The sequence below is a fragment of the Abramis brama genome, assembly GCF_963993115.1.
Source record: "Abramis brama genome assembly, chromosome: 2".
Classification (NCBI taxonomy): Eukaryota; Metazoa; Chordata; class Actinopteri; order Cypriniformes; family Leuciscidae; genus Abramis; species Abramis brama.
In genome coordinates, this window is record NC_139964.1 from 22,257,111 (window position 1) to 22,284,506 (window position 27,396).

General features: G+C 39.2%; 1 protein-coding gene across 2 annotated transcripts in view; it reads left to right on the forward strand.

The window, feature by feature from the left end:
- The window catches only part of LOC311077870 (complement C3-like), a 28,680-nt gene extending 1,284 nt beyond the window's left edge, over window positions 1-27,396 (forward strand). Inside the window, exons 5-41 of one of the 2 annotated variants that reach the window (XM_084106503.1) lie at window positions 375-463; window positions 592-674; window positions 1,276-1,363; window positions 1,521-1,623; window positions 1,701-1,821; window positions 2,335-2,450; window positions 2,811-2,957; window positions 3,220-3,423; window positions 6,344-6,535; window positions 7,565-7,717; window positions 7,792-7,921; window positions 7,997-8,068; window positions 8,216-8,410; window positions 10,221-10,338; window positions 10,495-10,586; window positions 10,694-10,833; window positions 11,607-11,819; window positions 13,196-13,256; window positions 13,356-13,442; window positions 13,521-13,724; window positions 14,361-14,436; window positions 14,518-14,677; window positions 14,989-15,078; window positions 15,155-15,311; window positions 16,262-16,425; window positions 18,489-18,644; window positions 18,767-18,826; window positions 18,898-18,988; window positions 19,081-19,129; window positions 19,260-19,350; window positions 23,303-23,392; window positions 23,792-23,897; window positions 24,513-24,602; window positions 24,679-24,759; window positions 24,848-24,931; window positions 26,534-26,669; window positions 26,827-27,396. In XM_084106503.1, the coding sequence (XP_083962629.1) occupies window positions 375-463; window positions 592-674; window positions 1,276-1,363; window positions 1,521-1,623; window positions 1,701-1,821; window positions 2,335-2,450; window positions 2,811-2,957; window positions 3,220-3,423; window positions 6,344-6,535; window positions 7,565-7,717; window positions 7,792-7,921; window positions 7,997-8,068; window positions 8,216-8,410; window positions 10,221-10,338; window positions 10,495-10,586; window positions 10,694-10,833; window positions 11,607-11,819; window positions 13,196-13,256; window positions 13,356-13,442; window positions 13,521-13,724; window positions 14,361-14,436; window positions 14,518-14,677; window positions 14,989-15,078; window positions 15,155-15,311; window positions 16,262-16,425; window positions 18,489-18,644; window positions 18,767-18,826; window positions 18,898-18,988; window positions 19,081-19,129; window positions 19,260-19,350; window positions 23,303-23,392; window positions 23,792-23,897; window positions 24,513-24,602; window positions 24,679-24,759; window positions 24,848-24,931; window positions 26,534-26,669; window positions 26,827-26,968 (4,431 nt within the window). In that variant the 3' untranslated portion in view covers window positions 26,969-27,396. The remainder of the gene's footprint in view (window positions 1-374; window positions 464-591; window positions 675-1,275; window positions 1,364-1,520; window positions 1,624-1,700; window positions 1,822-2,334; window positions 2,451-2,810; window positions 2,958-3,219; window positions 3,424-6,343; window positions 6,536-7,564; window positions 7,718-7,791; window positions 7,922-7,996; window positions 8,069-8,215; window positions 8,411-10,220; window positions 10,339-10,494; window positions 10,587-10,693; window positions 10,834-11,606; window positions 11,820-13,195; window positions 13,257-13,355; window positions 13,443-13,520; window positions 13,725-14,360; window positions 14,437-14,517; window positions 14,678-14,988; window positions 15,079-15,154; window positions 15,312-16,261; window positions 16,426-18,488; window positions 18,645-18,766; window positions 18,827-18,897; window positions 18,989-19,080; window positions 19,130-19,259; window positions 19,351-23,302; window positions 23,393-23,791; window positions 23,898-24,512; window positions 24,603-24,678; window positions 24,760-24,847; window positions 24,932-26,533; window positions 26,670-26,826) is intronic. The other variant, XM_084106504.1, reaches the window with a different exon arrangement.

A 27,396-nucleotide genomic window follows, 5' to 3' on the forward strand; every position in this document is an offset into this window, starting at 1 on the left:
GATTGCAGGAATTAATTTTTTTTGGGGTTTTTTTCACTAATTTATACGAAGATTTGTTCTTTTTCACTTCCATAAACTAATGGTTTTTCACCATATATAGTAAGGGAACTTATTGTTAACCTAAGAGGTTTTTATCACAGCATTTACCCTTAAATTCATGTTTATTGAATAAATTTAGTGTCGGTGTTTTGTATTTGTTACACTTTAAATTATTATTTACCACAGTTTGTGGAAAAACTTTTTCCCAGCTATGTTTTTGTGGTGGTTGTCAGTTTATTATAAAGATTATATATGATTATAATGAAACAAAAATATTATAATTAAAATGAAATAAAATTATATATAATTATTAATCTTTTTTTCTTTTCTTGAAGGATCCTCGAGGCATCACAACTATGAGAGAAACCATATTTCCACAACAAGGGATTAGATCAGGAAACTATGCTGTACCTCAGCCTGCCAGGTGTGTTCATGCTGAAGACTGAGACTTGACGTACATGGACGCAAGTTAACCGACTGGATTATCACCCGGAGAAGGATATTCATTCTTACGTCTGTAATCATCTGTTTTTGATCTGCTTATATTTGTAGCCCTGGGACCTGGAAGGTGGTCACAAGATTCGCAAACACGCCGCAAAAGAATTACACTGCTGACTTCGAAGTCAAAGAATATGGTAGAAGCTTTATCTATATTTATTATATTTTTGTTGTTTATAACAAATTACATACTGCATAAATACAGTTGGACCGAAAACATCTGAAAATACACACATTTCATTTCATTTCATTTGCATTTCATTTTTTATTATTATTTAATAGATCATCAACACATGAATTTGAGAATATCTTTGTATTTGGCAAGTGTCTCTTTTGCTTTAATGACAGCAGCACTTGATCAGTGTTACTTTAGTAGTAGTTATATACTACTGTAGTATTTATAAATAGTTTGAATTAGCTTTCATTTTCATTTTACAGTAGGTTAAATTTTAGTAATTTTGTAATGTGCTTTTGCCATTTAGCTTTATATTTATTTCTGTTTTAGTTAAACTTCAAGTTTTTCATCTAATTTCATCAGCTTTATTTCAGTTACCGAAAAGTTTTAGTTTTAGTTAACAATGACAACAATGGTACTGATATTAATTTTTCAGATATTTCTTATTCCTCTTACATAAACGATTGTGATATGCGTGTGTGATATTTGACTTTTGGAACCGACAGCATGCACATGATCATCTTTCTAGTGTTCATTATTGTTATGTGGATTTATTGTTATAGTGCTTCCCACTTATGAAGTCACATTATCACCCAGTCAGTCGTTCTTCTTTGTGAAAGATGCTAGTTTGACGGTTAGCATTGAAGCCAGGTAAGGCTTTATCTCTTGATCTACTATGTTTTATTATTCTCTCCGAGCAGTGATAAACGTTTCATATTCTCCCACATTTGCTGTGTTTACTCCATAAAGTTGTATACTTACCAAAGCACTTCAATCCTAATGTCACACATGAAGTCTGTTTGTCTAGGTACTTGCATGGAAACAACGTGAACGGACATGCGTTTGTGGTGTTTGGTGTCATGGAAGTTGAGAGGAAAACTAGTATTCCTTCCTCACTTCAAAGAGTTCAGGTGAGCTTCCCAGATGAAAACACACCTGACGTATTAAAGTGATGCAGCCAAAGTGATGGCATTTACATAAAACACAGATATCAGATGGAGAAGGTACTGCCAAGCTGACAAAGGAGACGATACTTCAGACCTTCCCAGACATCGGCCAACTGGTTGGACGATCAATCTACATTTCAGCCAGTGTTTTAACTGACACTGGTAAGTGTAATTAAAAGTGCAGTGCCAATCTACAGTAATGTATGCATTTATGAGCCATGTCACAAAAAATAGAGCATGAATTTAGCTCTAAAAAGTGTCATTTCATGGAAAAATGTATGTAAATATTAGGGCTGTAATGCATTTATTTAGTGTGAATATGTAAAAAAAAAAAAATAATAATGCAATACACTCTCTAAGCCGTACATAAAATCTGATTAAAAAATGTCTAATAAATGACTTTTCTGAATGGTGCCCAGCAAAACGCAAGGATCTCAAGATGGGTTTTTCAGAACTACTGCTGCTATTTTTAATTTTACACCGGAAAAAAAGTCTTACAAAATGCAGCACTAATGGCGTGAGATGCTGTAAAACAACTCCAGCTGCCAGACTATTGTGTTTTAAAAAAAAATAAATAATAATAATATATATTTTATTATTTTATTTTATATTGATTTTAAATATTTTATGATATAATATTATACAATTTTAGTCACAATTTGGTGTGTGTTTCAGGCAGTGAAATGGTGGAAGCTCAGAGGAAGGGCATTCAGATTGTGACGTCACCGTACACCATCCACTTCGAAAGAACACCACAATTCTACAAACCTGGGATGCCCTTCAGCATCTCGGTATGAAATATTTCAGTTATTGCAAAAAGAATAAGTAGTCTATCTATATTTATAAAGAAATTGGAAAAATACCCTAATTTGGCAAGCTGTTTCTGTAATTCATAATTATGAGGTCAAGCAACTACATCCATTGTCCACCATGTTTTTTTCATCCATTGTCGGCCATGTTTTCATTCTCACGCCTCCAACTCAGAAACTTGGGGATCAAATAAAATCTTGACTTACTTTCTCAACTTGTTATTACGATTTTGTGGTGCTTTGAACTCACACTGTCTATCCAACATTACTTGAACACACCATTAAATGGCGTTTAGAAACAGTCCGTCAGGTCTAGCAAAAACATAATTGATGTTTTCATAGGTTTATCTAACAGACCCTGACAAGATGCCTGCTGAAAATGTGGAAGTGGAGGTCAATCCTGGAGGGGTCAGAGGCCGAACGAGAGCCAATGGCATTGCAAAGCTTACAGTCAATTCTAACGAAGGATCTTCCGCACTAGAGATCACTGTAAGACCTGATGTCGGATTTATTACTGAACTACTGAGCTTGATGTGTCTCAGGCTTACTAAAAAAACAAACGCCTAAGATTGCTTGTGGGTTTTATGTGGTTTAAGCTAGTCTTACTTGTCTTATAGTCTGGCAAAACTGGTCTTCACTGCTTTAAGCTGGTCTTTAACACTAATCAATAGAGACCAGACCTGGACACCAGCTTAGGCTGTTTTAAATAGTCGTTTTTCTTGTCATTTTATGTTTGTCTCTTCACTTCCAGGTACAAACCAAAGATCCAAAATTAGATGACGACCAGCAGGCAGTGAAGAAGATGACGGCTCAGGCCTACAAGACCAAAGGCGGCTCCAACAACTACCTGCACATCGGCATTGATACTCCAGTGTTTGAGATTGGTGATCAAATGAAAGTCAATCTGAACCTGGGCAGAAGTCCAGGAGTCAGAGATCAAGATTTCACCTACATGGTGAGAGACAGACCTGTTTCAGTCTGTGGCCTAACTGAAATTAATTATCTAGCAACATTATTCTGTTACCACTGCTACATGCTAGTAAAGTAGCAATGCTGTTTATTAAACAATCTCAAAAAATATATGCATTGTTGAAACAAATGTCACAACGAATAGAGCATGAATTTGCTCTGAAAAGTGCCATCTTATGGAAAGGTGAGTTAGAAAAGCATTTAAATATTGCACATACTATATAGACCAACAATCCAAAAATAGCACAAATTGATCAGGTGCCAAAGTCTCAATCAGACAGAATTACAAAATACAAACTATACGTTGAATTCTAAAAGCATTTTCTCGAATGCCCATTCAGTATTCATTGATTAATTGAATAATTAATTGGCACATCAGTTGATAAAAATAAATAAATATTTGTTTATTAGAAGAATAAAATCTACCCCTTACGAAAAAGAAGTATACTTTAAGTTCATTTTATGCTTAAGTAATGTTCAAGTATATTTTTAAGTATACATTATGTAGTACATATACTAATATCAATGTGTACTTGTAGTAAACTTGGTAAGTGTACTATATCAATACTGCTTGGGACTAAATTGGCCCACTTTTAGTATATAGAAGTATACGTTTAAGTGTACTATGAGTGTAAGAGTAGTAAAATACTTAGTTTACTATTTTTAGTAGTACATTTTTTAGTTGATGAAAGTACACACTTAAGTGTACTCTCAGTAAACTACTAGTTTAGTAGTTTATACTGCAAGGATACTTGAGTTTTCTTTAAGTGAACATAATATTATACGTATTGTTTACTATTTATATATTATTTTTGCACTTGCAGTATACTACTATGTTCAAATGTAGATATTATTTTTTATACTTGAAAAATACCTTTAACTGTACTTTAATTTTAAAAACATTTTATTAGCTTCATGCATCCTTTTTTAATCAACACTTGAATGTCGGTAAGTTTCATAAAGAAAGGCAACATTTTATACAAAAAAGCTGAGAAAATCACATTTTTGTCAAAGACTACGCCTTGATCAGATTCAGAACGATGATCAAAACACAGATGGAGTAGATCAAGTCTGACACCCCCAAAGCTTCACAGTCGCTTTCTCTTCACGGGTTATGCTTCATTTCATTTGGTAATATTAAGCAGTTCTGATTTACACGCTGTTTAATGTTTTATCACATTATTTTACTTTTGAGTGAGCAATCTTCTATCACTTGTTTCAGCTTCTTCTCCTGTGTTTTGATCCAGAGATTCTGTACTAGAAGATGTGTCATAGCGCCCCCTACCATATAACAGTGAAAACATGGATAGCTGGAAAATTCAGTCAGTGGTGGGGAAAAGTAGAATTAGAGTAAACTCCTATACACTACCAGTGGACTAGCCAACCCAAAAATTCAGATACGCAGAATTAGAAACATATCTGTTTTATATCAATATTCTAATCAATATTTTCAAACAATGTAAGTTTCATAAGACTGTATATGAAAAACTATGTAAAAAAAGTAGGGGTGACCCCAAATAGTCGAAGATTCGATGCTTCGATTGGAGGAGCCTGATTCGACTACCGATCTCACGGTCGAATCTTCGCAGAGGTGTTATGAAACGAGGATGCCACTTTGGCTACATGAGGGCGCTCAATGTATGATTTAACATGGAACTACCGGTTTTCTGTCAATACGTTAATATTCAGCCTATTATGATAATGCTGTATATAAAAATGTGCAAAGAAATAAGCTTTTAATAAATATTTTTTTAACGTGCGTGAATAAATCCAAACACCCCGCGTCCGCGTGACAGATTTAAGTTTCACTTTCATTCCGTAACCGACAGAGGAGCATCTTGGCGGCAAGGATTTAAATCTTTAAAATAACAATGTCTGGGATAAGAAAATATAAAGTGTGGATGTACACCGTCAGAAAGGATATTCTCCAAGGCTGGATTTAGCATCAGGAAAACCATGATCGCACTTCTGCCGGCCAACGTTAACAAGTTTCACGTTAGAATAGGCTATTTTATCCGCGCGCACAATTTGAAAAGACTCCAACGGACACAGACAGAGTGAAAGACTGGATTGTTCTCTCGATCAGGTAGGGGCACAAGTGATTTCAAAACTTTTCAGACGGTTCTAATTTGATTTTTGGATGCTGTGAGTGTGAACATTTTTAGCTAAAAAGACTGCCACTCCAGTTTAGCATTTATTGTTGTTTCTGCAGTTAAAAGGACAAATTTGAAAATTCTGGCTATAGCCTACTATCGTTATTTAAATAATTACTTTATTTAATTTTATTTATTGATCTGTCAGGGTTATCTAATCTAACTATTTGTGGCTTGTGTTTTGAATATATGTTCCCCTGTACTTTAGGCATTTTGCACACATTTGCTCATCTTGTGACTTGATTCTGACTTATTTCTTTTTGTATTTTTATTTATTAGAAAGGTATATTCTGTTCTAATTTAATTTAGTAAATTAATTGTTTATTTTTTCGGTTTATCGATGTTGTGGTGTATAGAGCCTGCTTGCACAGGTAATTTAGCCGATTTAATTTGATTTGTAGGCCTATGTGAAATGCAAATCCTGTCTGTGGCCTTTCTGGAGTTATTTATGTTATTTCTTAGTTTTATTGATCCAAAATGTTTCTTCTATATCTTTGTGTGATTTTCTGTACATCACGGCTTTGAAATGTTAAAGCTCCGCCCCATACACATGATTCGACTATTAGTCGACTATAAGCAAGACATGACGTTTCTGATTCGACTATGAAAATCCATAGTTGGGGACACCCCTAAAAAAAAGTATATTTAATAGGCAACTTGACCAACTACAAGCCAAGTATACTTTGAATACTTTAAAAGAATAAACTTGAATGAATGTCAAGGTTAAATGTCAAATTTCCCTCTCATTTTCAGATCTTGAGTAAAGGTCAGATTGTTCAAGCGGACAGGTTCAAGAGGAGTGGACAGTCTCTAGTGACGCTGTCTCTACTTGTAACCAAAGACATGGTGCCGTCCTTCCGCTTTGTGGCTTATTACCATGTGGGCTCGTCTGAGGTGGTGTCTGATTCAGTCTGGGTCGACGTGAAGGACACGTGCATGGGAACGGTGGGTCAACCACATATTATTATAGATCTATTAGACATCAAGAATTGACACTAAGGCCGTGTGTCCACCAAAGCGTTTTTTCACACGGCTGGCGTATTTTTTCAATTGTTTTCAATAGGAGCGCTGCGTTTTTAAAATGCCATGAGCGCAGCGAGGTGCTGAGCGTTTTTTTTTTTCACGCTGAAGCGCTGAGCGTTCGGCATTTTTTACAGGTCGCCGAGAGTTGAAGAATGTTCAACTTTGGGAAAACGCAGCGCTCATCACTGTCACTTTTTACCCAACCGTCCAATCACAGTGGAGGAGGGGCGGGACTAATACCACACCGACCAACCGCCACATTCTGCTTGTACAACGTCAACAGATGACAACGACAAGCATAATTTAAAAAAAACATTTAAAACAAGAGCCAGAGAAAATACATTACATTGTCTCGACATTTTAATATAGAATCAACACAGAAACAAAATATGTGTGAATTTAGATACTAATAACACTTTCGCGGATATTCCGTATCATAACAAGCAAAGTGTCTCAACTGAAAAAAACCCGCAATGCTGGCAAAACGCTCTCAAGCGCCCACAGCTAGGTCTTTTCAGCAGAGCACCTAGCGTTTTTAGCCAGCTGACGTTGTACAAGCAGAATGTGGAGGTTGGTCGGTGTGGTATTAGTCCCGCCCCTCCTCCACTGTGATTGGACGTTTGGGTAAAAAGTGACAGTGATGAGCGCAGCGTTTTACCCAAAGTTGAACATTCTTCAACTCTCAGCAACCTGTAAAAAACGCTGTGCGCTCAGCGCTTCAGCGTGAAAAAAAACGCTCAGCGCCTCGTTACGCTCATGGCGTTTTAAAAACGCAGCGCACCCATTGAAAACAATTGAAAAAACGCTTTGGTGGACACACGGCCTAAGCTTCAAAAGTGTCTCGTTTGGATCAGTGGCGTCTGAAGTTCAATTATATCAGTGCATGATCAGCAGGAATAGAGTCCAGTAGATTCTTCCAGTAGGGTCCTTAGTGTTTCTTGTGTTTCACAGCTGAAGGTTCAGGTGAAGGAGCCTCGACCGATCTACGAGCCAGGAGAAGAGTTCAGCTTGCTGATAACTGGAGATCCTGGAGCTAAAGTTGGGCTCGTGGCGGTGGATAAAGCTGTGCATGGACTGAATCAAAACAGACTCACTCAGATGAAGGTGGAGGTCCTACATCAACACCTCAACATTGAACGCTTGTGACTGTCTTATAAATGGTCTGTTTGTTGCTTTAGATTTACGACATTGTAGAGAAGCATGACACCGGCTGTACGGCAGGAGGTGGAAGGGACAGTATGGGGGTTTTCAGTGATTCAGGTCTGATGTTTGAGTCACACACTGCAGGAGGAACCGACACCAGAACTGGTATATATAAATAATGTTCTTTCAAATTTCTAAAGCTGTACAAATCTCTTAGCCTGTTATTTAAACATCCTCTAGTGCCAGAGTGTCCCGCCCCTTCAAAGAGAAGAAGAAGAGCTGAGAGTACTCAGCGGGTCACCACTATACTGGGTGAGAAGCTGGAGCTTTTCTTGTTTACTTGACAGACCGTAAAGGATGAAAGGAAATGATTTGGAGAGGGAGGATGAATGAATACGCTCCAGTGCTCGTTCTTCAGCAGTTCTTCACCTTCTGTCCTGATTGTCTTTGTCTTCTCAGCTGGTCAGTACTCTGGTGATCTGAGGAAGTGCTGTGTGGATGGCATGAGGGATAATAAACTCGGCTACACCTGTGAACGAAGAGCCATGTACATTGTAGATGGAGAGGAATGTGTCCGGGCCTTCCTGCACTGCTGTAATGATGTGGTGGCTCGTAGTATGGAGGCTGGAGAGGAGGAGATGATTCTGGCTCGGAGTATGTTTTTAAATATTGTTCAGTTTGTCAATTGTCAAACTCATGATCTTAACACTGTGTAATGTTTCCACAGGCTAACAAACCCATTTTCTTTACAAGATGACAATAAAATGGTTAATAATTAAATAATTATTTGGAATAAAATACTGCAGGTCTTGTTAAAGTGATGGTGATGATGATGATGATGATGATGATGATAAATACTCTATGCATCCCTTTAGGGAAATTTAAGCATCCAGTAGCTCACACAACACATAACAATTACAGACAATAAAAACAAACAAACAGCCAGATTCTAATAATACATAAATCATAATACATAAATCAGCCATAACAACCAAATTGCCTCTATAATGCTTTTTTTTAAAGGTTCCTAATTTTGTTTTTGAGGTTTAATACAAAATGTTTACATGCAACCAAGGTCAAACAATAAATTAATTTTCTCATAATATTAACTGCAGCATCAGCTCTTTTCTCACAGTTTCTGAAATGGTTTGATAAAGGATTTGTTCTCTATAAACCCCTCCTTTCCAAGAGACGACTCTCTTCTGATTGGTTAGATGACCCAGTCTGTTGTGATTGGTCTACTCTGCTCTGATTGGTCAGATGACCCAGTCTGTTGTGATTGGTCTACTCTGCTCTGATTGGTCAGATGACCCAGTCTGTTGTGATTGGTCTACTCTGCTCTGATTGGTCAGATGGCCCAGTCTGTTGTGATTGGTCTACTCTGCTCTGATTGGTCAGATGGCCCAGTCTGTTGTGATTGGTCTACTCTGCTCTGATTGGTCAGATGACCCAGTCTGTTGTGATTGGTCTACTCTGCTCTAATTGGTCAGATGACCCCAGTCTGTTGTGATTGGTCTGCTCTGCTCTGATTGGTCAGATGGCCCACTCTGTTGTGATTGGTCTGCTCTGCTCTGATTGGTCAGATGACCCCAGTCTGTTGTGATTGGTCTACTCTGCTCTGATTGGTCAGATGGCCTTACAGCAGTGGTTCCCAAACCTGTCCTGAAGGCCCCCCAACACTGCACGTTTTCTTTGTCTCCCTACTCAAACACACCTGATTCAACTCATCAGCTCATTATCACATGGGTTAATTGAGCTGATGAGTTGAATCAGGTGTGTTTGATTAGGGAGACAAAGAAAACGTGCAGTGTTGGGGGGCCTTCAGGACAGGTTTGGGAACCACTGCCTTACAGCATGTGTTGGAAACCAAACAACCATTACCATATCTGAATTTCAGATTCATCTTCTTCAGCACTTCATACACAGTCATATTAACAGTAGTGATGGTGGCAGTTTATTTTTCTTAGTTTCGCTTTCTTGGACTTTTAGTATGTTTTCATTAGTCACATGTGTTCCTTTGTTTGATTTTCCCGCCACTCATCAGTTTCCATGGGCACTAGTCCTTATCACAGCTGTTCGTCAATTAGTTCATTCTCCCTGTGTGTTTTAGTTCCTCACCTTCACTCAGTGGTGTTCCGGTCTCATGTGTGTTAGCATTCTGTTGGAGTATCTTCTGTCTTGCCCTGTGGATTATTGTTATTAAAACTTTGTATTTTGAACTTTATCTGCAACCTTGCTAACGTAGATGTTGTTTGCAGGCAACCAATCAAGACCATAGACTGGCGTTATGCAAATTTGTTACAAACCTATGTAGGTTCAACCAGGAAGTAAGATTGGAATTACTGTTCATTTGAGTTTACAGATTTCCAAAAGAAACACCAGGATTGATGATGGATGAGTAAATGAGTGAAGTGAATTCCTAGTTGCTCACAGTATATATATTTTTTTCTGTAAACCTGGACAGGTGAGGACAGCGACTATTATGAGAGTTTTGATGAAATCACATCACGTACACAGTTTCCAGAGAGCTGGCTTTGGACAGAGGAGATTCTGCCGTTCTGCCCAGCTAATAACAAGTTATGGTGAGTAGGAGACACATTTTTTTTTTTAAATGAGCAGAAGCGATGGGAAATGGTTTTTCGTTATTATCTGTAGATAGTCTTACATGCACTGTCAACCTTTGTGGGTATTTTTTTTCTTTATCTGTTTTGAACTTTTTCTATTCCCTCCTGTCCCAGTGGAGCAACATCGATCACAAGAGACAGAATCTACCTGAAAGAATCTATCACTACTTGGCAAATCTTCGCTTTTAGCCTGTCAAAATCTCACGGTAAAACTTATGTTAGGATGAAGTACACTTATATAATACACTTTTTTCACCTCGTTTTAGACCTGTAGCATCATGCTAATACTCCATTGCTGTCTTTTTCTCCAAAGGCATATGTGTGGCAGATCCATACGAGATGATAGTTTATAAGAGGTTCTTCATTGACCTGAAGGTGCCGTTCTCAGCTGTGCGCAATGAGCAAATACAAATCAGGGCCATCCTTCACAACTACACCAAGAAGAAAATTAGGGTAAACAGTTACACAGCCATTTTGGTCCTCGATAATCACCCAATGTGGTGTCAAATACAATTAACGTGAGGACAAATGTGCCAATGAGGCAAATTAGATTTGTTTTAATCATGCATTACTTCTGGGAGTCCAAGTTCACAGGTTTTACATGGTTGTTTACAAGGACCAGGCTAGTACAGCAAGTGCTAAATCTTCCAAAATTTGAGTGTTTTTAGGTAACAAGTAAACAAGCTATCTTTAACCACAACTATGGCACCATTTTCAAAGCAAAGTCCCCCTGTAGTGAAAATCCAGCTTTTAATGTTGTTTATATGTCTATGTGGTGTTTTTAATATGCTTTAAGACAAGCCATGTGTAAATTCATAAGTCAACACCATTGCTGAGTATTTTCGCCTTAAAACTGCAGTGAAACAAAGACCGTCTCAAAAATACGGTTTTAAATCGCTGGTCAACGTGTGAGCGTCAACGAGAGGATCTCTGAGCTGCTGTGAGTGAGTGGAGGCGGGGCTCATTTTCATTTGCATATTCATAGAACCGAGAATACTAAATGAGGCAAGGGTGTAGAGCTACATTCAAGATATTTTAAGGCATGAAGAATTAAAACCGTTTAAATATGTAATTTTGGTGATCAAAGATGAGTTTTAAGGGATACAGTTCTTGACTACAGGGGGACTTTATGGTAAATCTCACACAAACCACACACATTCACAACCTGTCACACACAACACTGTAACACATGGGTGCATTTGTCCAACTGTCGGCTTCTCCTTCAGGCACGTCTTAAGTTCATGGAGACTGAACACATTTGCAGCTCCGCCAGCAGAAAGGGCTCCTACCAAACAGAAGTGGAGGTCGAGTCCATGTCCTCCAGGTCCGTCCCGTATGTGATTATTCCCCTGGAGTTGGGCAATCACTGGATCAATGTGAAGGCAGCAGCGTATGACTCTGTCTACAGTGATGGAGTGAGGAAGATCCTGAGGGTGGTGGTGAGTGAACTTCCTGTCTGCCCACTGATAAAATTGCAAAGCAGAGCTCTTTTTTTGGCATCCCATAAATATGTAAAATTACAGCATTCAAAACAGCAATAACAATTCTACTTTATATTGCTATCATTTACATTTCAGACCCAAAAATGGACTTCGAAAATGGAAACGCTATTTCTGAATATTCCCTGAACATTCAAAATGTCCGTTTTTTTTAAATGCTTTAAAAAGATTATTTGTTTTTTTGTCTTGGTTACAGTATGTGATTATTAAGTAAACTTTATTGTGCAAACATTATGGAAACGTTACTTTTGAATGTTCTCTAAACATTCTGAAACAAGTAGTCACGTTAAAACCCTCTGATGCTCTTTGCTCAAAAACAATTTACGTTTTTTTTTTTTTTTTTTTTTAACTTTATCGGAGTGATACGGAACTTGGTAAAGGTTTTGGCACTTGCTATGTAAACACAAAAAAAATCATGGACATGATTCGAAAAGCTCAAATGGTCCTGAAAAAAATAGTCACATTTGTGCTCCCCGCAGTCAAATATGACCACATTGGAAATTAATGGGAAACGAATTTCATCTAGTGAAAACTTTTGGTACTGCGGCCAAACAAAATCTTACTGAAAGCAATTTTTTTTTAAGATATCAAGCTCAAATTTGGAACACAACTTGTTTAGATTTATGTCTTTGATTTTCTTGCAGTTTTAGAGTAAAATGTGTTTTTGAAATATATATTTCATATAAAAAATTTAAATAGTATTTCTGTGCATTTTTCATAACAACAAACATAAAATTCTGTAACTTTTTTAAGTTAACTTTTTAAAACTTTTTTTTTTCACTTCAGACAATAATCTGCCAAGTGTCGTCTTTGAAAACAGATCAAAAGCATTAAAGATGTATGACAGTTTAAGTTTTTCAAGTCTATGCTCAAAAATTTAATGAATGGATTAAAAATACAGCTTAAATATAATTTAGTACCATTAAATCTCCTAAAAATACAAAATATTAAATAAAAAACATTATCAACCTAAAATATAGTACATTCATTTTATTTAAATAAAAAATAAATTCTGTCATTTTTGACCGACATGCAAATAGCACCAGAGGGCGAAATAACGTTAGACCAACGTCAAACTAAAACGTTTTAGAAAAAAAACGTTCCATGAATGATGTAAACGTCTTTGTACTAACATTTTGAAAACATTATTAAAGACCAGATACGATATGATAATTGCATTCATTTATGAAGTATTTAAGACATATGTATTGTTTGGTTTTCAATACACTTGAAAACCCATTCATTATTATAGAAGCTTGATTTCATTATGTTATGCAGTCACCCTAAACAGATCAAACCCAATCTCTTTGTTTCAGTCTGAGGGTGTGCTCACTATGATACAGGAGAAAAATGTCGAGCTCAATCCTGCTAAGATGGGTGAGTTATTGGAGTCTTTCCTCCAAAATATCCAAAAATGCCCCTCCGAAATATCCAAAAATCCCCCTTTTCTAATTTCAATCTGACCCTGTGAGACAGGTGGAGTACAACAAGTGTCTGTCAGGAGTCTCAAACCAGACACTCAGGTCCCCAACACACCCGCTAACACGTACATCACAGTCAAGAGTAAGTAGGAATCTGAACGCTTATTTATTCTGCTTGTCCATCCGCTCATCCAGTCCTGACCGCTGTGTGTTACTCAAGGTCAGGAGTTCAGTAAGATGATCGAGCAGGCCATCAGTGGAGACTTCATGGGGCGGTTTATTGTCCAGCCCCGTGGTAATGGAGAGGAGACTATGATCTACATGACTCTACCTGTCATTGCCACTCATTATCTGGACAGCACCAAGCAGTGGGAGACTGTTGGCATGAACCGCCGTAATGAAGCCATTAACCATATCAACACAGGTCAGCTGACCACTCTCACTTTTAATCTGATGCATTTCTGAGAGAAACATGATATTTAATGAGTATAAATGAAGGGCGGGGCATAGCTTTGTCCTATGGAAGCCCAGTGTTGTGCCTGAACGCGTTCATTGAACGATAGTTCATGAACTCGTTCATATTTTGGGCGAACGTGAACTGAACGTACTGTATTACTGCCTGATGAACGTTACTATGAACTCGTTCATTCTGGTGTCTGTGAACGCCACGCTCTCTCAGTTTAACTTCGTTCAATAGAGTGCCAGATTTCTATAGAGCCTTCCAGGCGAAAACCCGGCTAAAACACTGTAAACCCACTGTTGTTTTCTTATGTGGTGGAAATGAACTTCCATATTGTCCACTAGGAACTGATTGCATCATTGAAAGTGGGCGATGCACACTAGAATGGAGTCAGGTGATTGGAGGAGAGACACAGTTTCTGATTTATGTAGAATATAAAAAAGGAGTGGGTTGTTGTGTACACAGACTGCAGACACACAATAATGTAAAAAAAAACAAAAAAACATATAGGTCCCCTTTAATAGATCCCTCAGAATATTCTCTATTATGCTAACAAAAGCTATGAATTTGTAAGTTATTTACTGTATCATTCTTGTCAAGGTTATCAGCGAGAGCTAACTTTCCGTAAACAAGACGGGTCGTTTGCTGCCTCGATGAGCACGACTAGCAGCACATGGTGAGACGAGCGTTCCTGCCATATTTATCTGATCAAGTAGTTACATGTCGTTTCTTACCTCTTCTTTTCTGGTCATTACAGGTTGACGGCATATGTGGCGAAAGTGTTTGCGATGGCCAGCGATCTGATCAGCATAAAGGAGAATGTGATCTGCAGCGCCCTCAAGTGGCTGGCCACAACCAAACAGCTGCCAGACGGCACGTTTAAAGAAGACGCCGCCGTTATACATGAAGAGATGCTTGTAAGTTTCATTTGGTGTACATGCATGATGTTTCAGAAAATGTTACTTCCTCTGTAATGTTTGAATCTCCAGTGTAGAATATTATTAGTATGAAAATTAAATAAACTAGTGAGAATGTGAATAGTGTTTTCGTTGTCTTAAAGTCCAGAGGGTCGGACGTGTCATTAATTTGAATATATAATAGTTTTAAATAATTTGGAGAAAAAGCTCTAAAGGAAGACATCAATATGCTGCAGTAGGCAAACTTGTGTTCAAGTTTTTTCCTAACAATTGTTTGGGCTCTCGTTTATTTGAGTGTTTGTTAATTCCAGGGTGACGTACAGGGGAAAGACAGCGACGCCTCTCTAACGGCATTCGTTCTGATTGCCATGCAAGAGGGCAGTAAGATCTGTAATGAATCTGTAAGTGTGATTCCTGGAAACAAACAGCGCTATGATATGTCGCATCAGTCTCACTGAGTCTCTCTCTCCATACTAGAGTCTTCAGAGCAGTGTAAACAGAGCCGTTAATTACCTGATGCTGAGAGTTCACAGTCTGACCAGCACTTATGCTGTCGCTATGACTTCTTACGCTTTGGCCCATGCTGGAAAACTCAATAAAGACATCCTGATGAGTCATTCCAGCCAGAACGAAGGTCAGTAACAACACAGTCAAATCAACAGTGCAACTACAGCCACTATAAGCATGACATGTAGGAAATGCAAAAATAAATAAATAAACCTGTAAACACCAATGACATAATAAATTACCCCACAACTCTACATAGGACAAGCGGTATGGAGAATGGATGGATGGACAGACAATAAACTAAAAATACTAATACAATTCTGAGTAAAGGACTTTTATTTTCAGTTACTCCCTCAATCCTTTAGACTGTGTTGCAGAAAGGACCAATCAGCTGTTTGATTGACATGCAAAACAACCAGCCACTGTTCACTTCCTGCATTTTCTGATTAAGTGTCAGTTGTGTTTTTATAACTGCATGGAACAGTTTGTGTTTTGAGTTATAAATGAAGAAAAACTAATACTACAGTAGAAATATACACATTACAGTGAAATAAACGATTGATTATTATAAATAAAATAAAAACTATTGATTGTTAAAGTCGGCATGAAACAGAAGTTACGATAGTCTTTTCTTCCCTATATTGTGATGTACATCCAAGTGAAACAGCTTCTTAAACAAGAACAAATGTGGGTGGGGCTTGTTTTTGTCCGTGGGGAATTGATTGGATGGTTGTGGTTTGCTATTGGTGGATCTCATGTGATTGACATGTTATTGCCCCGCCCTCATCATCAGAGAAGAGAAGAGATGCTGCAAGATGGAGGGGAAGTTATTTTGATTCTAGATTATGAGGAAAAATGAATTTAAAAAAAGTTTGCGCACGGATAAACCATTTATAATAAATACTGCGCAAAAAAAAAGAAAAGAATTCTTAATTTTGATTTCATGGTGACTTGCTAACCTAAACTGAAATGGCAAACAAATTACTAACTGATTTGAAAATAACAAATTATGACATTTTTAAAACTATAACAACCCTGTATCCATGTCAACCTTTTCCATTTGTGTCTTCTAAACAGTCGGTACATTTTGGCAAGTTCCTGGACAGCGTCAGCACTCCCTGGAGGCCACAGGTTATGCGCTTCTCGCGCTGGTGAAGGTGAAGGACTTCGAGCGCACCAGAGCGATCGTACGCTGGCTGAGAGCACAGAGAGCTCACTATGGAGCCAGTGGAACCACACAGGTACAGAGCAGATCATTACTGCTTAAAAATAAAACTGCTGACAAGGTTTAAAGGTGCTGTATGTTAGAATGACATATATTCTTCATACATTCAAATCGGTATTGCAGTCAAAATTCGAAATATCGGAGACCGTTGTTTCTCCCACCCCCTCCTTCTCAGACTTGACGCTCACACAGGTGGCCAGTTTGAGACACACAACAGGAGCAAGCGCAATTGACGGCGAAAACCGAGGAGACTTACAGACTTGATTTAACCCGCGTTTTAATATGCTCTCGTTCATAGAGATTTTTAGATGGATACAGAGGCTTTTTAGGTTGTGTGGAATCTGCAATCTCTGACCAGTTTGTTTGCTCGTTTCCAAGGCTGTGATACGCTGTGTTTCCTGCTAACTGGCATCCAGGGATGTCGAAATACTATTGGGTGAACTGGCAGTGGGCGGAGTCACACAGACCAAAACAAAACCCGACTGACAACACGGAACGTGTAAAATAATAAGTAAAATAACTGGCTGTAGAAGTGTTTTTCAGAGAAACGAGTATGTGAACTTAGCATGTTTCCTAAACATTACAAACATATTATGGTATTTTGATGCTTTAGTAAAGTAAAAAGTTACATACAGCACCTTTAACCCTTGGACATGTACGATCACACCAGTGTGATTCGAACATTTGTTACAAAATGGTGGCTGTATTTAAGCGCACGACGATGGAGATAACTTCGGGAGACTTTTAATAGAACAATCAACAGGAGAATCCACGAGGAGAAACACCACACATCAGCAATAACTTAAATGTAATGCAAGCTAACGACCAGGGATAAACAAAGGGCTTAAATACACAGATAACAGATGAGGGAAACGAGACACAGCTGGGGCAAATGAACTCAACGACAGTAACCATAGAAACAAACAGGGAGAGAATAGTGAACTGACTAACACAACACAGGTGAACCAAATGAACTAATGAAGACGGTGAAACTGGAATGGTGAGTAACTGAACACAATGAACATGAAAAGAAGTCCAAAAACAAATAGACATGTAACAGCATTATACAGACTAAATAAACTGACGAGGTGTTTTATACATATCAGATACATAATGTGTGGGTATTAGGTCACTATAAAATGTACTCTATCTCCAACTTCGCCAGCCACTTTCATGTATTTCGGGAGAAGTGGATGGTGGAAGCTAATATGATCATTATAAATGTTTATAATAATAATAATAATAAGGTGATACGTTCTAAAATAATGCCCCCCTTAAACTCACACTAGAATATTTCAAACTTATGTGTGAAAGGTTTAATAAACAGTGCACCATTTTAATGACCAGTTCATTGATGGTCTTAAACATGGATTTGTAAACTTTTCGATGTCATGAACACCTAAATATGATGTTGCCTTTGCGACGAACCCCTTTCCTAATGTTAAAAATGTATAAGATATCATCTGAAAAATATTTACTTTAATAAGTCAACACCCTTTTTTCTACCCAGCATTAGCGTACTGTAAGATGTGTTAACCTGAAATGAAGCATATATAAAGTAACTGTTATTAATCTCAAAATTACATGCCAGTCTTCAGAATACAGAATAAACTTTATTGTATATTATTTTATTATATCATTTATTTTATTGGTAACACTTCACAATAAGGTTTAATTTGTTAACAATAAACAGCTATATTAGTTAAAATAAACTAACAAAACATTTATATATTTTAGTGAATGATCATTTCAATATTTACATTACATTATTACAATGTAAAGTATCTGTTATTGTTTTTTAATATTAGTTAATTATTTAATTAAGATTAATAAATGATGTAACAAATGTATTGCTCAATGCTAGTTAATACATTCAATAATGAGAACTTATTGTAAAGTGTTACCATTACATGTTCTAAAATATTATAATAATAATATTATATAATTTGTATGGATTATTATTGTTTATTTTTTTTCATGTTTTAAATGTTTTCTTGGACCCAATTTAAAACCCCTGGTCTAAAACACTGGAGCATTTGCTTCATGAATAAGGGAATTATTTTCTGCCTCGTCTCTTAGGCGAACATCATCGTTTTCCAGGCCGTGGCTGAATATCGTACAGAAGCGAAGAAGCAGGACGTGAATCTGAACATTGAACTCTCTGTGGAGGGAAGAACAACACATAACAGATGGACTTTCACTCGTTCCAACACGCATGTGACGCGATCAGACAAGGTGAACGAACAAATATGAGTGAACAGACATGTACAGTTCGCTTTTCCCCTTCAATTCTTATGCATTTCTCTGATTTCAAATCATGCAACATAATTGAACTATGTAAAATGTTCTCACAACAGGTCAAACTGACACAGAAATTCAACGTCACTGCTCATGGGAACGGGATGGCCACTCTCTCGGTGAGCATTCGTGAGCGCTCACGACTTCAGTTACATTATTTACAAAGATTTACAGCTTGATCTGTCCTCAGGTGTTTTCTCTGTATTATGCCCTGCCTGAAGAGAGAGAGAATGACTGTAATGCGTTTGATCTCAGTGTGAAGATGGAGAAACAGCTTGACGGTAGGATTCATCAGTTCATCTGTATTCATGTCTTCTTCATTTATTAGTGACGTTTAACAGTGCTATATCTTCTCAATCTGCATTGCACGCAGTGTCACATCCAGGAGCCATTGAAAGTTACCTGCTCACCATTGAAACCTAGTGAGTAAAAGTTAATGTAGAGTAAAAGCAGATCCGTCCATCCGTATGTTAGATTTGCATCTTCAGCTGAATGTGAGCATGAACTGATGGAAAGTTAGATCACGTGCGTTGTTTTAACCCATCTGTGCAGTTTCAAGAACCCAGCGAGAGATGCTGCCGTGTCTGTTTTGGATGTTGGCCTGTTAACAGGATTTAAAGTAGATGACACTGATCTTTCAAAGGTAAAAATGATTTGGTAAAAATTTAATAATACTACATGTCACTTTGTAAAGAAACACTACACGCCTATAGACTATTTTTGTAGTTTACACAGAGACGATAACGGTAGCGTTTTCGAAAATGTGTTTTCAGGCCCCAAAAATGCCATTGTCATATAAATGAATGGCCAAAACACATAAAAAGGTTTCCGTGAAAGCGCTGTCATGTAAACGCCCACTTAATGGGAACATTAGCAAAAAGTTCTAAGCACTTATTTTTGTTAGCTGGGTGCTACCTGAAACTCACTGAGCCACAATCAAATTTCATTCATCCACACCTTTATATAGAATAGAATAGAATTCAACTTTATTGTCATTGCACGTCACAAGTACAAGCAACGAAATGCAGTTTGCATCCATCCAGAAGTGCTTTAGCAAGAATATAGATATATTACAAAATATAGATATATTTTAGATATGTTACAATGTACACGGTATGAAGGAATGTTATGAGTGCTATAACTATAAGTATATACAGGCTATAACTGTAGTAAGTGTACAAGCTATGTACAGGCTATAAACAGGTTATACGTATGGATATAAATAAAAGACTATAACAGACTATAAATATACAATATGCAAGTATTAATAACAGCTGTAGAACTATAATTATTGTATTGTATTGTACAGCATGGTTGTCTATACAGTATTTACAGTAAGATATATATGAATATTTTATACAGTAGTAATATTAAAGTGCATGTGGCTGTAAGTGGTGGTCCAGCCACTGTGTATGAGTGTGTATGAGGATACTGGGGTTTTTTTTGTCCATTGTGTGTATGTTCAGTTATGGGTTGTTGTCAGTGGTTGTGAGAGTGCGTGTATGTTCAGTCTATGAGTTTTAATGTGGGTGAGATGTCAGGAGGCAGAATTCCAGAGTCTGACAGCTGTAGGATAGAAGCTGTTCCGGTACCTGGTGGTCTTAGTCCGGAGGCTCCTGTAGCGCCTCCCAGAGGGCAGGAGGGTGAAGAGTCTGTGTGCTGGGTGACTGGGGTCTTTGATGATTTTCCCGGCCCTTCTCAGACACCGCTTCCTATAGATGTCCTCTATGGAAGGAAGTGGTGCTCCAGCGATGCGCTGGGCGGCTTTCACCACCCTCTGCAACGCCTTCCGGTCCGAGGCAGAGCAGCTCCCATACCAGACTGTTATACAGTTGGTCAGGATGCTCTCGATGGTGCAGCGGTGGAAGTTCACCAGGATGTCTGAGGACAGGTTGTTCTTCCTCAGAGTCCTCAAGAAGAAGAGGCGCTGGTGAGCCTTCTTGACCAGCTTGGAGCAGCTGGTCGTCCAGGTGAGATCCTCTGAGATGTGGACTCCCAGGAACTTGAAGCTGTTCACACGCTCCACAGCCGTCCCCTTGATGTGGATGGGTGGATGTGGGTCAGCATTCCTCCTGAAGTCCACGATGAGCTCTTTGGTCTTCTCGGTGTTGAGCAGCAGGTTGTTGGTGTCGCACCACTCAGCCAGACGATCCACCTCCTCCCTGTAGGCGGCCTCATTGCTGTCTTTAATGAGGCCGATCACCGTGGTGTCATCTGCAAACTTAATGATGGTGTTGGAACCATCGACAGGTCTGCAGTCATGGGTGAGGAGGGAGTAGAGGAAGGGACTCATCACACAGCCTTGTGGTACACCGGTGTTCATTGTGATGATGGATGAACAGTGGTTATCCAGCCGGACATGTTGGGGCCGGCAGGTCAGGAAGTCCAGTAACCAGTTGCACATGAGGGAACTGATGCCTAGGTCTGTGAGTTTCCTGATGAGTTGTGAGGGGATGATTGTGTTGAACGCTGAACTGAAGTCTATAAACAGCATTCTGGCGTAGGTGTTTTTATTGTCCAGGTGTGAGAGGACAGTGTGCAGCGCTATGGAGACTGCATCCTCTGTGCTCCTGTTCTGACGGAATGCAAATTGGTGGGGGTCCAGGGTGGGGGGGAGACAGGATTTGAGGTGTGCTAGGACCAGCCGCTCTAAGCACTTTGTGATGATTGGGGTGAGGGCTACCGGGCGGTAGTCGTTGAGGCTTGATGGGTTGGAGTTTTTGGGTATCGGAACGATGGAGGTGGATTTGAAGCAGGCCGGTACCACAGCATGGGCCAAGGACAGATTGAATATCTCCGTCAGCACTCCTGCCAGCTCCACTGAACACGCTCTGAGAACACGGCCAGGGATGCCATCAGGACCTGCAGCCTTGTGGACATTAATCCTGCTCAGCACCGCTCCTACATCAGTGGGGGAGAGAGTCAGTGGTTGGTGGTCTGGAGTCACCTCTGCCTTAGTTGCAGTTGTTGTATTCCCCCGCTCAAAACGAGCATAGAAGTTGTTGAGCTCGTTGAGGAAGGGGACATCAGAGGATGCGGGGGAGGGTTTGATGGTCCTGTAGTCTGTGATGATCTGGAGACCTTGCCACATACGTCGGGGATTGGAGTTGGAGAAGTGTTCTTCTACCTTCCCTTTGTAGTGGTGTTTAGCATTTTTGATGCCCCTCTTCAGTTTGGCCCTGGCTGCACTGTAAGCCTGTGCATCCCCTGACCTGAAGGCGGTATTGCGGGCCTTCAGTAGGAGACGAACATCTCGGTTCATCCAAGGCTTCTGGTTGGGGTACATGGTGATCTGTTTCTGGGTGGTGACACTATGTGTAGTCAAGGAGATGTGGTCCAGTACAGATGTGGCGTACTGGTCCAAGTCTGTGTGGATGAACATATTCCAGTCTGTGTTTTTGAACCGGTCCTGGAGCACAGCATCTGTCCCCTCTGGCCACACTTTTACTGTCCTCACAGTGGGTTTCACACGTTGGATGAGTGGTGAGTACCGAGGTGTGAGGAACAGGGAGAGATGGTCTGATTGTCCAATGTGGGGGAGGGGTGTTGCTTTGTAGGCTCCAGACATGTTGGAATAAACATGGTCCAAAGTTTTGTCTCCTCTGGTGTGACAGGAGACATGTTGGTGGAATCTGGGAAGGACTGTCTTTAAATTGGAGTGGTTGAAGTCACCAGCAACAATAAAAGCAGCCTCAGGGTGTTTAGTTTGGTGTTTGCTAATGGCTGTGTAAAGTTCTTTCATAGCTAACTTAGCATTAGCATCCGGGGGGATATACACTGCAGTGAGTATGATGGAAGTGAGCTCTCTGGGGAGATAATAAGGTCTGCATTTGACCATTAAAAACTCCACATTGGGTGAGCAGTGACTCTCGGTAGTGGCAGAGTTTATGCACCAAGCATTGTTGATATAAATGCACAAACCTCCACCTCTGGTCTTGCCGGAGTCGTCTGCTATCCTGTCGGCTCGGTGTGTGTGGCGTCCTGCTAACTCAATAGCATTGTCCGGGCAGCTGTTGTTTAGCCATGTTTCGGTGAAAATCATGACATTTGAGTCCATAATCCGTCTGTTGTTAGTGATGGAGAGCCGTATTTCGTCCATTTTGTTTGCCAGAGAACGGACATTGGCGAGGAAAATGCTGGGTAAAGGGAGCCGGTGTGGTGTTAGCTTTAGCTTAGCTCGTAGCCCTCCGCGCCTACCCCGCCTTTGTTTACGTTCTCGGCGCCGTCTGCGTGCACTTCCGCCCGGCCGGGAAGAGTGAGCAGCCTCCGATGTTCTGGAGATCTCTGGGATGAGGCGGAGATCGGCGATAAAACTATTGGAGTTTTGAGTCCAAATGTTCATAAGCTCCTGTCTGTTGTAGATCAGCAACGAACAGCAATTCGGGATGAATAATCCAGTCAAAAGTAGATAAAAAAACGCTAAAAAACAAATTCTAGAGAGACGCTGAGCCTCGCGTTGTTCACGCGCCGCCATCTTGGTTGTTTAATATATATAATTCTCAGTTTTGACTGGTAATATTATGGATGTGGTTCTATAATAAGGATATAAGGATAATTTTCTCAGTGTTTGAACTTTTCTGATTTAATTCCATCAGTTATCTAAAGGGAAAGAGAAGTACATTGAGAGATTTGAGATGAACATGGAGCTTTCAGAGCGTGGATCGCTAATCATCTTCTTGAATAAGGTACTGAAAACTAAACCTTTAACACCAACGAGAGACTCTGAACACCAAACATGTGAACATTAGTAAAATTGCTGTGTAAATTAATGTGTAGCCAGAATGAAATGATGATATGATGTGAATGGTTCCATACATAACATAACACTGTGACATAAACACAATTTGGCTGAATTAAATTTGATCGATGCAAAATTATATGCATTGAATTTATACACATTAAATGTGTTAATATTTTCTTTATAACATTCACTTGTGTGGTGGTACAGTATGACTTGTATGAATCTCTCTTTAAAATGATGGCTGACAAAGTTATTACCCATGTATGGAAATACTTGGATTGCATAAATGCAAAAGTGATTTGTGATCATGAAAGTCATAATAATTGTCAGTGTGTCTCATTAGGTTTCTCATAAAGAGAGGGAAAGGATTGCTTTCAGAATGCACAAGATCAATGAAGTGGGAATGTTGCAGCCCGCCGGTGTCACTGTGTACGAGTACAGCGCTCCAGGTGCATGATGTCACATGGACGCTCACACACGATACACGGTTTACTGTGAAAACAGTGGTAGAAAGTGGAAAAGGCATACTGTATACATATTGCATACACATCATTAAACAGAAGTTGCATTAGTCTTCTTCACTATTGTGACGTATATATAAGTGAAACAGCGTCTGGAACAGGATAATATGTGGGGCGGGACTTAATTTTGAAAATATTTAAATAATTAATACGCAGAATAAAGGGGCGGGGCCTGGTTGAGTTAGTTAGTAGTTTGTTGAAACTGGCGGTTATGGTAAGGGGCGGGACATTTCCCAAACACTCTTGAAGCGCTCGACCAATCACAACACACTGATCCAGCCGACCAATCAGAGCACAGTGTGCTTTTCCGAAGGAGGGGCTTCATAGAGACAGGAACTAAACAGAGCGTTACTGACAGACTGGGAAGAGAGGAGCTGCAACAATGTAGAATATGGGGAAAATAATGTGTTTTTTGAACATTCAAGCATTAAAACCTATTCTAGTAGAGCCTAAAAACTAATTTTATTGCAAAAGGCATAATGCTATGATTCCATAAAAAAACAAGAATTGTCAGTTTCATGGTGACTTGAATCTAACACGCAGATGATCGTTGTGTGAAGTTCTTCCATCCTCATAAGAGAGACGGTGCGCTGAACAGACTCTGCCATGAAGACCTGTGCGAGTGTGCCGAAGGTACGTGTGTCTGTGAACTGAATACACACTGTGTGTCTGTGTGCATGTTTGTAGATAAACCTGTCTGTATTTACAGAGAACTGCAGTCTCCAAAAGAAGCATCACATTAAAGAGTCTCAGCGTGCTGATAAGGCCTGTGCGCCTGGAGTTGACTACGGTAAACACACACAGCTTTCTGCTTTTGTAAATGTGTTTGTCTGTGTGAAGAACTGAGATTTATATGCTGTTACTCACTTCTCTTATAGTTTATAAAACCAGGGTGGTGGGAAAGCAGCTTTCACTGCAAGCAGACATCTACAACATGACCATTGAACAAGTGCTGAAGGAAGGTATGATGTCTTATGAAGTGCACTGTAATCTGCAGAAAACAAGTCGCAGTGTCAAATAATCAACCTTTGTGGGGGATTGGAAATACAGTTTAATTTCTGAAAGTATGAATGAAGGAATATGCACGAATTTGTAAATGCATCAACTTTTTGAATATTTCTCATATTTTGATCAGTAATTGTATTGATTCAGCCACTGTTGCCATTAACCTTTTATATTTATAATAACTTAACAGAATGCAAAATGGTTTGGCATGTAAAAACATAAAGAGCCTTTGGTAACACTACAATGAGGTTCATTAGTTAACATTAGTTAATGTATTAACTAACATGAACTGACAATGAGCAATACATTTGTTACAGTATTTATTAATATTTGTTAATGTTAGTTAATAAAAATCCAGCTGTTCATTGTTTGTTCATGTTAGTTCACGGTGCATTAACTAATGTTAACATTTAGAGCCTTATTTTAACGATCTGAAACGCAAGTATCAAGCGCCGAAACGCAAGTAACTTTGTGAGCGGATCTCGGGCGCTGTTGCTATTATACCGGCGGGATAAATGACTCTTGCGCCCGACGCAAATCTAAAATGGGTTGGTCTGAAGTAGCTTCATTACTCATAGGTGTGGTTTGGGCGTAACGTGAAATAAACCAATCAGAGCGTCATCTAATTTTCCCTTTAAGAGCAGGCACGCTTGTTCCATGGCGGATTGCTATTATAACGGCGGATTTGCCAGGCGCGCGCCAGTTCACAGCCGAGGAGACCAACGTTCTCGTCAGGGCCGTAAAACACAGAGAAGTGACATTGGGGATGGAGAAACACACCCAAATTAGCTTCGGTTAAACAGGTGTATGATAATTTGGGTAAATGTGTAAGCTAGATTTATGCCTATTTTTCACATCTTCATGGATACAACAATGATTTATCTTGTGTGGTAATATTTTTCCTTGTAATTATTTATGGTTTGCAAAAATGGGAACTGCTGCGTCTGTGTAGATGAGAGAAGCAAAGTGAATGCGCGTTGTGCACACGCTACATTATGGCCAAGCATGCGTATAAAATAGCATCTGAATAACGCGGCACTGAAAACGCGGCACTGACTTTAGACTAGGTTTCTCCTGGTCAGTGGCGGAATTGTTTTCTGAAACTGCAAAATAGCACCAGGGAACGTTTGCGCCGGAAGACGCCTCCTCTTTTCGCTGAACCACCCCCGGGAGCGCAAGTTCATTCCCTAATTTACCGAAGTGCGTCTGTGGAGGGAAAAGTCCGCTGTGCGTCAGGCGCAAAATAAGAATGATACATGCGTTGGTGTACAAAGTCAATTGCTGGGTGCAGGATAGGGCCCTTAATGTTTTTTTGATGGCACAACTCATCAATCACAATTTTAAGGTCAGTGATATGATGATGATAATTGTTGAAAATGCTTGTTGATAATGAATTAGCATAGATTATTTCATGAAAAATTAATTGAATGTAAATCTTTTAATAAATGCAATGCAGGAAGCAAACAGTCACATGACAAACTTGTTAAATGCCATAAGGCTGTTGTTTTCTCTTACTATAAAATAAATCTACAACACATTTAAGAGTGTATGGTTTTCAGGGACTGATCCAGCTGTGGAAGGGCAGACCAGGTCTTTCTTGGCTCATCCTTACTGTAGAGGGTTTCTTGAACTTGAAGAAGGCAAAACCTACCTGATCATGGGCCAAACCACATCACTTCCTAGGATTGGTGGAAGGTAGGAGCTTTATGAACATTACAAGGAAAATATCTCTCTCACTTGTTCAGTCTGAACTCGAGTTCAGTTTCAAACGCTCCAAACTGCGTCATCTATGAGACTAGAGTTGATACACACAGTATGGATCGATCTTGATGTGTTTGTGTTTGTTTTTTAGACTGAGGTACAACCTGGGTGAGCAGACCTGGATTGAATACTGGCCGACACAAGAGGAGGCCCAAACTGAAAAATACAAAGACAAGTACGTCGGCATTGCTGCACTCGCTGACCAGCTCTTCAACTTAGGATGCACAACATAAAGATCCTCATCACGTGTGAAATCTGTGAACTTTGCTTTATTTTATGTCTTCTCCAGATTTACTGAAAGAAAGGATCAATATACTGACGTTAACCTTTCTGTAATAGGGAAAACTGGGACAAGGTGTCACACATTTTACATTGAGTTAATTTAACACATTTTACTTTTGTGACAACATGCCCCAATTGCAGGGTATGTGCATTGAATTCACATGAATTATTGTATTGACAAATGTCTTAGTGTTTTCATCTGCAACCACTGCTATAGTAAAAACGCAGTAGTGTAATGGTACTAGACTGTGATCTAGTCATAATGACAGCTTTCCTCATGTGACAACTCGCCCCAGTCTATTTGGATCATTTGTACTTTTTGGTCATTTGTTAATTGAGCTTTGAACAATTTAGCCAAATAAAATTAATTTGTTCTCCA